Source organism: Protomyctophum parallelum, assembly GCF_964188405.1.
Source record: "Protomyctophum parallelum genome assembly, chromosome: 14".
NCBI lineage: Eukaryota > Metazoa > Chordata > Actinopteri > Myctophiformes > Myctophidae > Protomyctophum > Protomyctophum parallelum.
The window spans coordinates 28,342,673-28,358,700 of NC_139709.1; the positions used below are offsets into that span (position 1 = coordinate 28,342,673).

Genomic DNA, 16,028 nt, shown 5'->3' on the forward strand with positions numbered 1-16,028 from the left:
CAAATGTAGATGCTCATAATAAGCATGCATAGTCACTTCATAGATTATTCTTTAACAACTTATTTGAATACATAATACATATCTATGGTATGTATCATGTTAGTCAGTGGATTGCAAATGGGTTTCTGGAGGACTTAACTATCATTTCATATATTGTTGCACACAACAAGACATATCGTCACACTAGCAGGTAGAAACCTTGTATGTACACAAAACTATACAAAAAAATAACCCCTGTTCCAATTTGGTCCGACGTAGTTATTACTTAGTCACAAGCTCTTGTTAATAGTAAATAAATAAAAACAAGAAGAAAAGAAAAATCTACAACCTCAACGCATCGCAATGCGACATGTCAGCTTTAAGATTGGGTATTCTTGCTACTTTTGTGTGACGTCGTCGTATGATGAAGTAGGGCATTAATTTACAAGTACAAGTACAAGTACAACAAAACATTACAAATGAGTTTAAATATGGAGCCTGGTCAATGATGACTTAGTGAAGACATGCGTCTAAGTATTTCTTGTGTTTTTTCATGTCTCCCCAGACATCCAGGATGGTTCAAGAGTCCCAGAGCCACTACAGTGAACTGGTGCTGGAGAAAGACACCCTGCTGACCAGAGTGAAAGTGTTGGAGCAGGACAAGGCCCGCATGCAGCGTCTGGAGGAGGAGCTCAACCGCCTCAAGATCACACTGGAGACCGAGCTACGAAACAAGCAACGCCTACACGAGGAGAACACCACTGTCCGCAAGGACCTGAGCTACTTGAAGAGCCAGTACGAGCTGAAGGAAAGCCAGCTGAAGCAGTGCGACTCGGGCAGAGACGAGACCGAGCGAGAGCGGAGCTCGCTGAGGACCGAGGTGGAGAGGCTCATGAGGGAGCTGAGGAGTTTGGAGGAGAAGTACAAGAGCAAGCTGCTGATCTCTGAGAAGCAGGCGTCTGAGCTGGCGCTGAAGAGAGACGCCCTGGAGAGGGAGATAGCCAGGCTGCAGCAGAGGCCTGACACCCTGTGGAAGCAGACACAGACTGACGAGAAGTTCCAAGCAGTAGATCCCTCCAAGCTGGTGTTCGATGCCGTGCGCCGCAAGGTGACGGCCCACCAGCTGAGCGACTGTGGCATCATCAGCAAGGCCACCCTGGAGCTGCTCCTGAAGGGCAAGAAGTCAGTGGATGAGGTGGCTGTGGATATTCAGCTCAATTTGAAAGGCACTGGCGTCATTGCTGGTATGGCCGAAGGCTCTGGGGGTAAAATGCCATTCACTGAAGCCAAGAACAAGGACCACATCAGCCCGCAGAGTGCTGTCATGCTGCTGGAGGCACAAGCTGCGACCGGCTATATCTTGGACCCCATGTTCAATGAGAGGATGCCTGTGGACACTGCCTCTTCCAGGGGGCTTGTAGACACAGAAGACAGAGACGCTCTGCTAACAGCTGAAGCAGCCAGCACAGGCTTCAAAGATGCATACACTGGCAAAATGCTGTCTGTGGGACAGGCCCTGAAACAGGGTCGCATAGATAAGGAGACGGCCATCCGCTTGCTCCAGGCTCAGGAATCTGTCGGTGGAATCCTGGACCCTGTCCTGGGTGTGTTCCTGCCTAAAGATCTTGCCCTTGATCGCAACCTCATTGACGAGGAGCTCTATCAAGCTCTCAACAAGAAACCTACCTGTTACCTGGATCCAGTCACAGGGGAGAACATTACTTATAGTGATTTGAGGTCAAAATGTAGAATGGAGCCTGTATCTGGCCTTCTCCTCCTCCCTGGCAAAGAAAAGCCCATGACGGTACCGGGACTCCGTGGCGAGGTTTCCATTACACAGCTGATCAACTCCAAGCTGCTGGATGAGAATGATCTGCGAAAGATCCAGCAGGGCGAGCTCAGTAGCAAAGACATCGAGGACAGACTCAAATCCTACCTCTATGGCTCTACCTGTATTGCAGGCATCTATGACGAGGCCAAAGACCGAACCATGCCCTTCTACCAAGCCATGAAGGAAGGCCTGCTCATGAGAGGTACCACGCTGGAGCTCCTAGAGGCCCAGGCTGCATCTGGTTTCATCATCGATCCTGTCAACAACCTCTTTCTGACTGTGGAGGAGGCCGTAAAGAGAGGTCTGGTGGGCAAAGAGTTTAAGAACAAACTGGTGTCTGCAGAGAAGGCTGTCATTGGATACAAAGACCCATCTACCGGAAAGACCATCTCCCTTTTCCAGGCCATTGAGAAAGATCTAATTGAGAAGGGTCATGGCATCCGTCTGCTGGAAGCCCAAATAGCCAGTGGCGGAATAATTGACCCCAAACATAGTCACCGCATTGATGTAGAAGTGGCTTACAGCAGAGGCTACTTTGACGAGGAGATGAATGAGATCCTGACGTACGAAGGGGATGACACTAAAGGCTTCTTTGACCCCAACACCAAGGAGAACCTGACATATCTTCAGCTGAAGGACAGGTGCATTAAAGACCCCAGAACAGGCCTGGTGCTGCTCCCGCTGACGGACAAGAAGAAGGCGAAAAAGTGTGAGGAAAGCCACACCAATGTCCTCCGCAAGAGGCGGGTGGTGATCGTGGACCCAGACACAGGCTTGGAGATGTCGGTGAGAGAGGCCTACCACCGGGAGCTGATCGACTATGAGACCTTCCTGGAGCTGTCCGAGCAGGAGTGCGAGTGGGAGGAGATCACAGTTAAGGGATCAGACGGCTCGTCACGCCTTGTGATAGTAGACCGGAAAACAGGAACTCAGTATGACATCCAGAGCTCCCTGGAGAAGGGCACCATCGACCAAAAAACGGTAGATGAGTACCGCAGCGGAACACTGACCCTGACCCAGTTGGCCGACATCATTTCTAAACAGTCCAGCACCACTGAGATGACCCTCACTGCCAGCAATGTCGATGACTATGTCACCTGCGCGAGCCCCACACTGTCTGCCCCGTCCTCCCCGACCGTGCGCAAACGTTTCAACAGCATTTCCATCACCCTCTCTTCACCTGAGACGTGTGATGACCAGAGTCCTGTGGCGGCCATCTTTGACACAGAGACCATAGAGAAGATAACAATCATGGAGGGGCTACGAAGAGGCATAGTTGATTCTATTACAGCGCAGAGGTTGCTAGAGGCTCAGGCTTGCACTGGGGGCATCATCAACCCTGCTAACGGCCAGAGGCTGTCTTTGCAGGACGCTACCCATCAGGGCATCATCGACGATGACATGGCCTCCAAGCTGAAAGCTTCTCAGAAGGCCTACATGGGCTATGAGGATATGAAGACGAAGAAGAAGATGTCAGTGGCAGAGGCTGTGAAGGAGAAATGGCTGCCTTACGAGGCGGGCCAGAGATTTATGGAGTTTCAATATATTACGGGAGGCCTGATGGAACCCGGCACCAGCCAGCGTGTCAGCATCGAGGACGCCATCCGATGGAGCTGGCTGGACGGCCGAGGGGCCCAGAAGCTGCAGGACACTCGCAACCACCAGAAGATCCTGACCTGTCCCAAAACCAAGCTGAAGATCTCGTACAAGGAGGCCATGGACAGCTGCATGGTGGAGGAGAGCAATAGCATGAAGATGCTGCAAGCTTCCTCCATGTCCTCCAAAGGCATCAGCAGCCCTTACAACGTCTCCAACCCGGGCTCTCGCTCCGGGTCCAGGGCTGGCTCTAAGGCCAGTTCCAGGAGTGGCTCTCGTAGAGGCAGTGTTGATTACTCCTCTTCTTACACCTACACGTTCTCCTCCAGCAGTAAAACCTTAAGCTCTGCAGGCTCCCAGTCATAATATAACATATAGATGATTAGACAAAAATAGTTTGCGTTTGTTGCCAGTGGTTACTATGAGATTAATATACATTTTTTTTGTTTTGTTTCACATAATGTGCTTTAGCTTTATGCAATAAAGCTTGGATGAAGTTAGCAGTACCTACTTTAGAGTTGTATTAAATTCTATTTACTGTTTTTATTGATTTAAACTGCGGGGGTTTGCTGTCTTAATATTCAACTTTTTAGATTCAGGTTGACACTTTATATAATTGTTTTCTTAGATAAAATGTTTAAGAATGTACATTTTAATTACTGCCTTTGTCTTTTTTAGTGTACCAACAATATCTCTGTAATATTGTTATAATATAATATTAGTATAATAATAAATCCATCAGTTTCAGTTTGGCTGAACTTCTTTGAAAGAGAACATTTTTGTTACTAAAAGTTCCACTATGCAAAATGCTTGTTGACATGTAGTAAAATGCTTTTCTTGTAACATGTAATGAAAAATAAAGTCTATTTGATTAGAATATAATGTTTCATTTTCTCGATCTATAACATAGGGGAAGATGAAGCACCCCATGTTTCAAGGACTCCAGACACAATAAGCAGTATAGTAGTAGTAGTAAGGTAGACTACTATCTACAGCTGCCATATGGTGTGGATCATATCGTGTATCAACCAAAAGATATTTATATTGAGACCCTAATATGATTCCCATGTCTGATAGGTTAGCCTTGTCACAATTATTGCATAATCGCCTGATTATTATTATTTGTTCTCCCCATGTGTTTTACATGTTTCAATGTTCAATGCCCAAAACGCAATTAAATTGCAATTATTTGTCATGATTATATTTTGATTTGATTAAGGGTCCCTATTAGCTGCATGGTGCCATAGCTAGACTTCTTGGGGTCCACATAAAAACAAATACAATTGATTGTGACAGCCAATCTGGTAGTGTTTATGCTAGTCACATGAATCACAATGTGATATTTGATTCGTCCTGTTGTGTATCATTTAATTGAGTAACTGTATAGGCCAGGGGTTTTCAACCGGTGGTCCGTGGACCACTGGTGGTCCGCGGAGGTATTGCAGGTGGTCCCTGGCCATGCATTTTCTTTTAAACTTTTAATAACTTACAGGACTCGGGAGTTCTTACTGTATGGTGTGTGTGTGTGTGTGATATGAAATGTGAGCTTATCATAATGACAGTAATCCTTAATCATATTCCATCATATTCAAACAAAATCACTATTTTATTAGATATTATATTGATATTAGGCCTATAGCTATTTTCTCCAGCTCCCTGTGGTGCATGAACCCCACCACTATTGTGTGGGGTAGGTCTATGTTGGACCCGCCATGCACAATAGTGGTGGTCCCCAGGTTGCTCTTAGTCAGGATGGTGGTCCCTGGGTCAAAATCAGTTGGAAAACCCCTGGAATAGGCCTACTAGCTCTGATTTGAAAGCCTACATGAATTTGATGAATTGAATACACTTAATGGAAACAAGAACTGAGGGGGCTTATCTGAGTTATCCTTTTCCTATTTTTTATAAATCTGTGCCACCGTTCCTTTTTGCAGACTGTTAATAAAGTATTCAATCAATTAAAAAAAACATATTTGACAATAGTTGAGAAGACATCTGTTTTTAGTTGCTAGAATGGGAACACTCAGTGGAGTCACGGTGCACAAGGAGCTGCAGTAAGCAAGCATAGAGTTATAGTCTTATCTAAGGCTTAGGCCTACGCCTATATTTGTTTCATTATTATATTACAGTTGTATTTTCTCTGGCCGTAATAATGCAACATGTAGAAAATGGCGCAGCTGGCCAGTGGTCCCAAAAATATTTTTTATGAAGCAACACCCACTTATACCTCTAGATGGCGATAATTGCAATGGTTTTAGGATAATCATCACCTGGAGCGAGGTAAGGTTTGGAGAAAGGCTGCACTACACACTGTGAAGTGAACACGTTGTTTATCATGGAAGGTTTGATACAGAAGAAACGTTGTTTAAACACAATTAAACAACGTAATTGACCTTTGCCTATATATTCGCCTTTCGTGCGGTGAATATATTGTTGTATGCTGCATAATGCTGGCCTATACATGGATGGAATAGTACATGGTTGGTGGAATAGTTCAGGGAGTGTTCGAATGTAAACAAGTCATTCTTTCAGCAATGAAACAAGACTCGGGCAAACAAATGACAGTTATGCAATCCAACCGCAACACTGTCAAACAAACAAGCCGATAGCCTATACAGAATGGCTTCATCGTCATCATTCATCATCATCGATCATACGCAATGAAAGGTAGGCCTACAGCAATTCATCAAAAAGTAAAGCAATGGCGCTGAAAAGATAACCCGACAAACTAGAACACCGGAAGAGTGCTACATTGGCAATTATTTTCAAAAAGAAAAGAAAATAAGAAATAAATCTTTGCTTTAGAAAATGATGTGAAACAAATAAGGTAACGTACTGCTACTACATGATTTGAACATTTGACATTTAAGACCTAATGTTTGACACCTACGAATTGTTAATTTGCCCATAGCCAATCATTTATAGGCCTATATGATATAAACAATCATTTTGAAGGGTAAACTTCACAGTCTATGTTCAAATCATGTATATAGGCCAGGCCTAAGCGCCTGCAGGGGCTCTTGGCTCTCAGGGGCCCTTCAGGGAAACTGTACTCCGCGGTAGGCCTACTGGGTTTGAATCCTTGAAAAGGGCTCCTGGGAACCTTCACTGGCTGTTGTTTGTGTTTAAATTTAGGTTAAAAACATGATAAAAAACGTGTCCTATGGGGACCCGGACCACCAAAGATACTAGCCCAGGGGCCCTCGTGGGGGCATTCTACATACTGTGAATAAAAGTTTCAATAAATCAATCTATATCCAATTATCCATATATTCCAGTGGTTCTCAACCAGTGGTCTGGGGACCACCAGTGGTCCTTAAGGAGGTTCCAGGTGGTCCCCAGCTAAATGATGGAGAGTTGGTAACCAAATAATGGACACTCATTAGATCTTTAACTCTTGAGAGTGTAAAATTAAACCACAAATGGACCCGTTCATTTTACGCTGGTCCGTGGCTGAAATTCCGAATAAATAATGGTTATATCTGGTTTCAGTATTTATTTATGATGTATTTTCTCTATTATTAAGGTTATTGTAGCGGTCAAAATTTGTATTGGGGGTGGGTAGGGGGGCAGTGCGGGTCCCAAAGCATTTCTGGGAGTCCCCAGCCAAAAACATTGAAAACCCCTGGTGTAGGTTACTTGTAGGCCTATAATGGGCCTCATGGCTCGGCAATGCTTACTTATATTTATCAATCAATTGGTCATCATTAATCGGTATAACAATGACAACTCATCTTTCAAGATTTTTAATTCATATATATTTTTAAATTATCATTTTTTTGCCAATTATTTGGGGGCCCACTTGCAATACTCCCACGGCCCACCAGTGGGCCCTGGCACACAAGTTGAGAACCACTGGCCTACAAGACATAGACAAAAGACGTCAATGAGGTCTTCCATGTGTTTAGTGTGGTGGTGTACTTCTATAACATGACCATTGGCAGTAGGTACATACAGAACTGCACGAAGAACTGTGATTTCTCATTTACACTGTATAAATTTAGACTGGTGCTGGATGCTCCTGTGATTAGCCTAGAGCCCATGAACTGAAAAACAAAAAACAAAGAGCTCATTCTGGTGTGTGTGTGTGTGTGTGTGTGTGATTGTTTTTAACAAGTAGCCCATTCATGCAGTGATATGCACTAAGCAAGTTAACAGAATCAAAGTCACACATGTTGATTCTGAAAAGTTTTCCTCTTTCACCTTAAAGCCCTTCATTGAAAGAAATGTTCAATATAGTGTGAAAACAAAATAACATTAACGTGTGTGTGTGTGTGTGTGTGTGTGTGTGTGTGGTGTGTGCGCGTGACTGTGCATGCGTGCGTGTTAAAGAGAGAGGAAGAAGGAGAGGAGTAGAGAGACTGAGTGAGTGAGTGAGGGAAGGTAGTGAGAAGGGGAGGGGAGGGATCAAGGGAGGTTCTCAGTGGGAGGACTGTCCCATGCCAGGACTTGTGGCGGCTGACTGTAGCGGCCAGGCAGAGGCAGCAAGCAGCTGAGCCGAGCCTCGACTGGAGGAAGTTTGGTGGGGGGGTTGAGTGAGCAGCAGCAACAGCAGTTCAGGAACAGAGAGCAAGGGCTTCCATTTTAGCACCAGCCAGCAGCCACAGCAGCAGCCTGGGAGAGCAGTCTGGGGGAAGCCCATGGGACAGAAGTGAGCTCGCCAGAAGTGCCTTCTCTGATCAGCCTGCAAGCAGCACATTCCAGCAGAGGAAAGAATGAGGCTCTCAGCCCCCACTAAGCCTGTGTGACGGCCCACGGATCTTTGACTAAGGACTTTATACCTCCCTCTCTCTCTTTCAGCACTGATTGACAAAGGAAATCACGGGGACAAGGGGAAGAATCAAATTCCTGGGCTTTCAGTTTGAAAGGTAAGGCATGGTGTTTGCGGCTAATACTGTATATCATTCACTTGCAGGGAATGTTTCAATGTGGCACTGGTCACTACTTACAAAGCAGGATTAGGACTTTGTACAGTGTGGAGAAATTGTATATGTTTGTTTTTATTTTTCCTCTTTGTAGCCTGCAGCTCACTCAGTTCCATAATTTATTCAAACTGCAAAAGGGGCAATGCCCTCTGTATTTACCTTGGCTCTGAGACCTACTAAAGCCAGGGGTGTGGGGGGGGGGGGGGGTTGTGTGTGTGTGTGTGTGTGTGTGTGTGTGTGTGTGCACACAGGACCTAGTGTGATTCTGAAAACAGAGATGCGAGTCATTCACAGTGACGAGGTTGTGTGTTGTGTTGTTTTTGGTTTGTTTATTTAGTTATAAGACGGTGTTGTTCATGATGAATCATTAGACCATTATCACAGAGGAACAGTCTTTTGGTATAATTGCCTCCTTTCTTTGCCATGGTGTGGGGCTCCTTGCTGTTTTGGACTTGGAGACCCTTATAATGTGAAACATATGGCGTGCATTGGCGTCGTTCTTGTGTGGGAGCCTATCGCTCCATAAAACAACTTCACAGAACTCCAAGAGAAACAGAAGCCCTCCTTCTCTTTTGTTGACTGTGTGAGCAGCTTTGTCGGGGAGAAAACGATGGAAAAAGATTAAGAACAAGTCTGCGTTTCTTGAGCTACAGCTGCTGCGCGGTATTCGCGGCCCCGGGGCTCTCAGGCAGCCATTGTTGATGACATGTATGAGCGCCGCCGTGACATCACAGCATCTACCGCCTTTCCTTACCTGAGCCTTGGCCCCTCCCGCCCCCCTCCCCCCTGTTGCCAGTCTGGAATCGGATGCACACCTGCATTTATGCCCTCCCGCACACCTTTTCTTATAAAAACATAAACCATGTGGGTTGTTATGAGCGTTTCGCCTGCTAAAACCTTTTAAGATTAGCTTTAATTACAGACCTAACCGAGATAGGAGAGGGGGGGGGGAAACAAAACAAAAAAAACTTTGAAGTAGCAATTATAGCTTTTCTTGCTGATTCTATTTTAAGCTCACGGTTGGACAATATCTGCCTCTTGAGGGTAAACAAATGTGTGTCTAACTAACACTTTTCAAATAAACTTCGGGGGAACCAAAGGGGTCAATTGTTCCCTTTCTATACCTCTATCTCTACAGGAGAGAGATAACAGGAGGGCAGTCACAAAAGGGCTGGCTGAGCGACTGAATGAATGGGGACCCTGATACTGCGGTTTGTACAGGTGGGTTGGCAGAGGGCTGGGGCTGTGTACTGTAAGCAGAACACTCTGATCTAAACCCTCAGGAACGGCATCATGCATGAGGACGACGGAACACTGGGCCATTTCACTTTGTCACTGCGATGCCTTGCAGCCACTCAGCCAACATATGTAAGCCATTAAACGGGGTGAAGGAGACCAGGGAGGGGGGGTGGGAGAGAGAGAGAGAGAGAGAGAGAGAGAAATGCAGGGCGAAAGAACAGGGGAAAAAGTAAAGAAAGAGAGAAAGACGCTATGAAGCGGGGGTGAGACAAAAAAAGAGGGATAGGGAATGAGAAAAGAGCGAGAGTGGGAGCATAATCCATTTTGGAACGCATTCCTCTATGACCTTGGGACTGAAAGCGGTAATTAGGGAGGTCCTTTTAGGAGCCTAGTGGGTGTGCAGATTGACTCCAAGCCAGGAGCTTTCCGTTTTTATTCCCTTTAAAATATCTCATGAAAACGAATTGGACAAATATACGTTTGAGTTCCAGAATCACCAAATAAAACGTAGCTAAAAATACCATGCCCCCCACCCCCATGACCCGTGGCTTTTTTTTCTTCTCCTCCTCAATAGATTCCACGGTTTTGTTTATTTCGGTCCCCTGGTGTTGAATGGGCGTCAAAACCACAGCGTAAACGCACAGAGCCCCTGACAGGAAACAGACAGAACAAACTGTGGCCTCGCTCGTCTCCCTGAGTCCCTGCGCCCTTCAGCCAGCCTGTTATGTCACCGTAGAGATGTTATCCCACTGCACACAGGGTCCATGCCAAGTATGAGGGCACACAACCATGAGATTGATGGAATTAAAGTTGTTACATGGCAATCAGATCCGAACGCTAAGTGGAAACTGGAGCCCAGAGAGTACACTCCGGACTCCACTCTGAAATTGTAAAAATTGAGCCAGAAGGTTACAGTTTACATACGATAGGAAGGGCTTCAATCTATTTGCAAGAAGAATATGGGTCCTGGACGGTTCATCCAGTGGATGAATGAATGAATGAATGAATTACATTGCATGTGCTGTGCAGAAACAATGTAAGCCTAAAATGCATGGGGTGTCTTCAACAAAACATTCCATCCCACCCCTACCAGCCTTCCCAAAGGCAGCCAGACTTCCTGAAGCATTTATGGCAGTTTAGGTGTTACTCAAGGTTGAAGACAAACAGCTTAGAAGATCATTAATCTCTCCCCACCGTGGCCGCCACACAGAGCACAGTGACTCCCAGGGAGACAGTGGACCACGAATGGCTGCTTCTTCACTCGACCTCAGAGTAGAGACAACTCTCTCATGCTGGGCTGGAGTAGTCATACCAACCCCCTGGCAGTAAGTCAATAATTGCTTTCTAGAAATACAGATTTGGTACATTGAAGTACAGAACATATGCAGTTAGTGTTGTAGTTGTGACAAGGGTTTTGGCAGCATTTGCAAAAGGGGTGCTGGTACTTGCTCTGCTTTTTCGGTGTGCTCGCTTTTTCACCACAGACACACAACTGTGGTTCAACGAAACCACAAAAAATATCCAACTAGCCCTAAAATGGATGCGTCTGCCATAGGCTGTCGATCATGAATGTGAAAGAGCCAAGAGGTGCAATTCAGTTTGGTTTTTTTGAGTCCGGGGATAGGGCAAAGGAATCGTTGATTGCTTTCATATGTGCACCAATATAGTGGATAGTAGCTTCTCGGTTTTTCTATGTCAAATTTTGAAAACCTTTCACTTAGACACATTATTATGACATAAACTAACTTCTACTCACACCGCATTGGTGTAACATAAATCTACACTTTGATTTCGTTGATCAAAATCTACACTTTGATCTTAACATGTTTTGTCACTATTGTCTCCAGGCCGAAGTCATATGGAGAGAGTATGTTTTGTACTCTGTCTGTGTGTGTGTGTCCGTCCGTCACACTCCCTGGATGCCAACGACTAACCTCTGCCCCAAATTCTTCAGAACGGCCTGTTATGAGGCAGATCTTTGCTAAACACATTTCATTACATTATGCGTACACATTTTATCCATTCAGTACATCACGCAAATCGGTATACACTATCCGATATTCCATCATGATTGGCTAAGATTGCCTTCCAAAGCTCGCAGGATTGGTCTGTTTCGAACAAAATGCCACAAATCATGAACGCAGCGAATTATACACGCACATTCCCACTGGGCCGGAGGATGAAATGCCACTTATTGGAACTGTCCTACCTTGTACAATATATTCTTTTTGGAATTGGGCTCTTGTGCAGCATGGCTGCACGTATTGATTCAGATATGAGATTCCTTCTGAGTACATGCCTGTACAGTACATTATTAATATGCACAGGCTGTACTGTCTTGTCGTGAACACTGCAGCATATAGAATTGTATCCGCGCCTCATGGTTTTAAACACTGTCTTTAAAAGATTAAGTGCTTCCCTCACCCTAAGCTTTTTCACTGCCTTTTTCTTTTTTTTTCTCCTCACATGCCCTCTCCCTTTCCCAACCTATGTTCCCAACCCAATGCTGATGTTTTCTCTCATGTACTGTCTTTGGAAAAAAAAAAGTACACATACACAAAAACATTATAACCACACCATACGGTGTAATGGAAAATATAGCCAGTCAACCAGAAGACATGTAGCAACCAGTCTTAATGACACACAAACAAACTTTATACGTAAATGGGTTCCGTAGCTCAGGGCTCGGCCGTCCGTTCAGAATAATTTTATTATTTGTGAAGGGCAAGTATGCATGGGTTTTACCAACTGTTGTCACCACAGCTCCAGAATGAAAACAACCAAATGAAGTCATCATCATCATCAGTCACATGATTGAGCCATCCTCGGTTCTTGGAGGACTCCTGACAGTGTTTCAGTTTCTTGCTAGTGAAACAGTTTTATTCTTGTTGCTTTCCTAAATCTTTTCTTTTCTTTATTTTCTTTCATCCGGTGCTTGGAAGTGGAAGATTACTTACATTGTCAGCCGTGTGTGTGTGTGTGTGGGGGGGGGTGCATGCTCTAAACATCGATTTCTATCCTTGCTGTCACTTATTTTCCACTTGAGAAGGAAATGTACTTGAAGTTGGATTTATTTACGACATTGTGGACTGGAAGTAGTGCTGGAAGAAAGCATCCCAAATATGTCTCTTGCTGATGGTCACGCATGTTCACATGGCTAACGCCTGATTTATACTTGTTTTGCAAGCCGTGTCACGCAACGAACGTAGCCGATCTACGAGCGCTAACACTGGCGCACGACAAAGTGTAAATCACCCTTTTACGGCACCCACGCAGCCTAGCCGCGTTCTTCATACCTGCAGGGTGTCTGAGATTGGGGGGGAGCCAGACACACCCTAATCCCCCTGCATCCTGACCCAGTAAACCTGTCGCAGCTTGTTCACAGTAGATCTGGCAACCCACTTTGCTGGAATCTCGCTGCCTACCCCTCTCCTCTCCCTCTGCCAGCCATGCTCTCTCTCTCTCTCTCTCTCTCTCTCTCTCTCTCTCTCTCACAGTGCCATGGGTGGGCTTGCACTTTGAGATCCTTGGCACTCACTGCCTTGAGTTGCGCTCTTTGTGGACTAACGCCGTGCCTCGAACCAGGAACAAAAGCACTCAGCGCAAATTAAACACCAATTATCTGCAGTGCAAGCTGGGGCAAGTCGTCCCTGTTTGCTTGAGTGATGAGACACAGAAAGAAGAGGTCTTAACTGGGAAAGGATATACCTTTTTAAGCTCAGTACATCTGAATTGTTTATAGAAATGTCAGGGATTCATAGAAATGTCAGGGGAAAAAGGCATATATTTTCAATAACCAATATTTTATTTTATATATTATTTGACATTTATTTATGAAGGTGAAAATCCCATTGAGATACACGAGGGTGCAGCAGTACAAAAAGTTGCAACTTTCAACATAAGCAAACATTTACATAAAAAACCATCACATTTTAAATATTTAAATAACTGAAGTGTAGGTTTCACTGTTAATATTTTGCTAATAGTAGAAAGATAATTAATAGGGTCACTTTCATTAACATTATACCTTGTGACTTTGGGTCCCTCTGAGGTTGACTGTGCTGTGCACGCCCTCTCAGGGACTGCCCAACATCCCGCTAGTCAGACTAAGGGCGCGTTCGGAAATGCGCCATGAACGCACTGGTGTGCTCTCTTGTCGTTCGTTTATTCAGTGCACTCAGTGCGTTGTCGTTCGAAAATCCAGTGCGCTGCACACCAGGTGTGCCGAGTGCCCGCACTGAGCGACCCTACCCTGAAGCTGGGGTTGTCCGGTGTGATTCGTGTGAATGCGTCACAGCTGTGGTCGTTCGGAAATAAGGCACACTGAACGCACTCTGTGACGTCACCGCCCACCACACTCAACAAACTGACCACATTCCCGGTGCGCGTTTCCGAACGCGCCCTTAGTCAGTTAAGACTCACCCGTGCTGCGGGTTAAAAACAAGGGGCCAGTGAGGCTCTCCAACGTTGAAGCACTGGGCCCTAGTGGTAAGAGGAGGGACTGCAGGCGGACCCGTGGAAGTATGATTGGGAAACCCCGTGCCGAGCACGTTTGCACTTCCGCATTTGGGCACCAAATTTTGGTGCCCAAATCGAAAAAAGGCGGAAGTAGAAGGCTCTTCCGGGTGCTTCAAAACGCCACTGAGCAACTTCCACTGACGCGCCAGTTCAGTCTCTATCATTCTTTATACTCTATGGTTAAAAATCACCCGTGGCTCCTGACATGCGTGGCGGGTTACAACCAATCCGAACTGTGGATAAAAAATCACCCGTGTTTAGCTGTGAGGTTAGGGTTAGGTTTGGGATAGTGTTAGTAATGGTCTGACCAACTGGAGGTCGGACCAATGACATGAAATGTTACCGCTCTCTCTCTCCAGTGCCGCCGTGCTCGGACACTTGCAAAACAACCAGATTCCGTCCCACACCTCCGTCCGCCCCATAGAAACACACAGACCTCAAGTGTTGTTGGACGACCTGTTCATTCATTTCCCATTAGTCGACAGTTTTTGTTTTACTCCAAACTCTCTGGGGAAATATACTACTAACACCACTATCCGTTTCAACAGGCTACCGATGACCTAGCAGCTCCTACGCACACGCACGCACACGCACACACACACACACACACACACACACGCACACACATGCATGCATTCAGCCCGTTTCCCCTAGTGATGACCTGCTCAACACATAGGGTCTCTTTCATTCCTCTCTGAGGACTGGTTTAAGTCCTGGGTACACGGCCCCAGGTTTACGGCTCTCTCTCTCTCTCTGGAGTCCTTCAAAGTGTCGGGCTGTAGCCTGCAGTCAATTCAGACTTTAATTAACATTCACTCACATTCTCCACCCTAGACCGGCCACCCTTAGTTAATCACAACAAACAATCCACGTGACTGAAGACGGGACGGAAGTTGGTTTTTTTGGGGATGTGTGTGTACGTGTGTGTGCTCGAGCACACATGTTTTCATGCGTGTGCATATGAATAGAACTTCTGGATTTAGGCTAGATTGTGTGTGCGACTGTGCGTGTGCCATTTTTATGTTTTATTGCAAATAGGTGAACAACAGCATAGAGAAATAGTGCACTGAGCACACTGTGCAATGCAAACTAATAGGAGAGTGCGCTCCCGGTGCGCATTTCTGAACGCACCCTATATGAGACACAGGCCAAGGCGGGGGTCAGACTCAAACCTGGGTCCTCCCGCTCCCACGGAGCATATGGTGTAATATATGACTGGCTGAGCCGACCCCCACCAGACACCGGAGTTAGGGTAGATTTGATCCTATTCGATCGAACAAGCAGCAACCAGGATTGATCGAACACATAAAAGCTACGCCGATGCCTTGTCAGTAACTTCCATCTACACGGTGAAATCCTCCGCGTTCCATTCATCCATTTGTAACTGTACTAGATGTAATCTCTGAGCGTGTGGAAAGTGTAACCAAATGGACCGTGTCCATTTGGTTACACGCTCAAGAGTTCAATTAACGGCAGCTTGTCAGGCCAGGGCCCTTCCCCTGTTCTCCATGCTCCCTCAGGGGTTCTCAACCTGTGGGTCGGGGACCCCCCAGGGGAGTCACCAGTCACCACACAATAGTTGTGAGGCATTGTGACCTTGTAGATCGGCTATTTTCACAGTGGTTTATCTGTGGAACCGAGTCAAACTGAATTGTAATGCTAATGCCATGACTGTCAACTCCTACAATTATTCCAAGTGCTTGTCAGGGTGGGGGTGGGGAGGTTCCCAGTTCAAATACGAATATTTTGGGGAGGTTCCCAGTTCAAATCCGATTATTTTGGGGAGGTTCCCAGTTCAAATACGATTATTTTGGGGAAGTCCCCAGTTCAAGTATGATTATTTTGGGAGCGTCACCAGTTCACGTATGATAATTATTTTTGGGGGGGGGTCCCAAGTTATTTTGGGGAGGTTGCGGACTGAAAAGGTTGAGAGGCACTGC

At 45.8% G+C, this 16,028-nt stretch overlaps 2 protein-coding genes across 4 annotated transcripts in view; both read left to right on the plus strand.

Annotated features, from left to right (window-relative positions):
- dspa (desmoplakin a) overlaps window positions 1–4,282 on the plus strand; it is a 40,886-nt gene extending 36,604 nt beyond the window's left edge. Inside the window, exon 24 of the mRNA XM_083782518.1 lies at window positions 545–4,282. Within this exon, the coding sequence (XP_083638644.1) occupies window positions 545–3,772 (3,228 nt within the window). The 3' untranslated portion in view covers window positions 3,773–4,282. The remainder of the gene's footprint in view (window positions 1–544) is intronic.
- Window positions 4,283–7,907: 3,625 nt separating this feature from the next.
- Window positions 7,908–16,028, plus strand: part of tns3 (tensin 3) — a 48,705-nt gene continuing 40,584 nt past the window's right edge. For all 3 annotated transcript variants that reach the window (XM_083782917.1, XM_083782919.1, XM_083782918.1), the window contains exon 1: window positions 7,908–8,274. The gene's annotated coding sequence lies outside the window, so the exon portion shown is untranslated. The remainder of the gene's footprint in view (window positions 8,275–16,028) is intronic.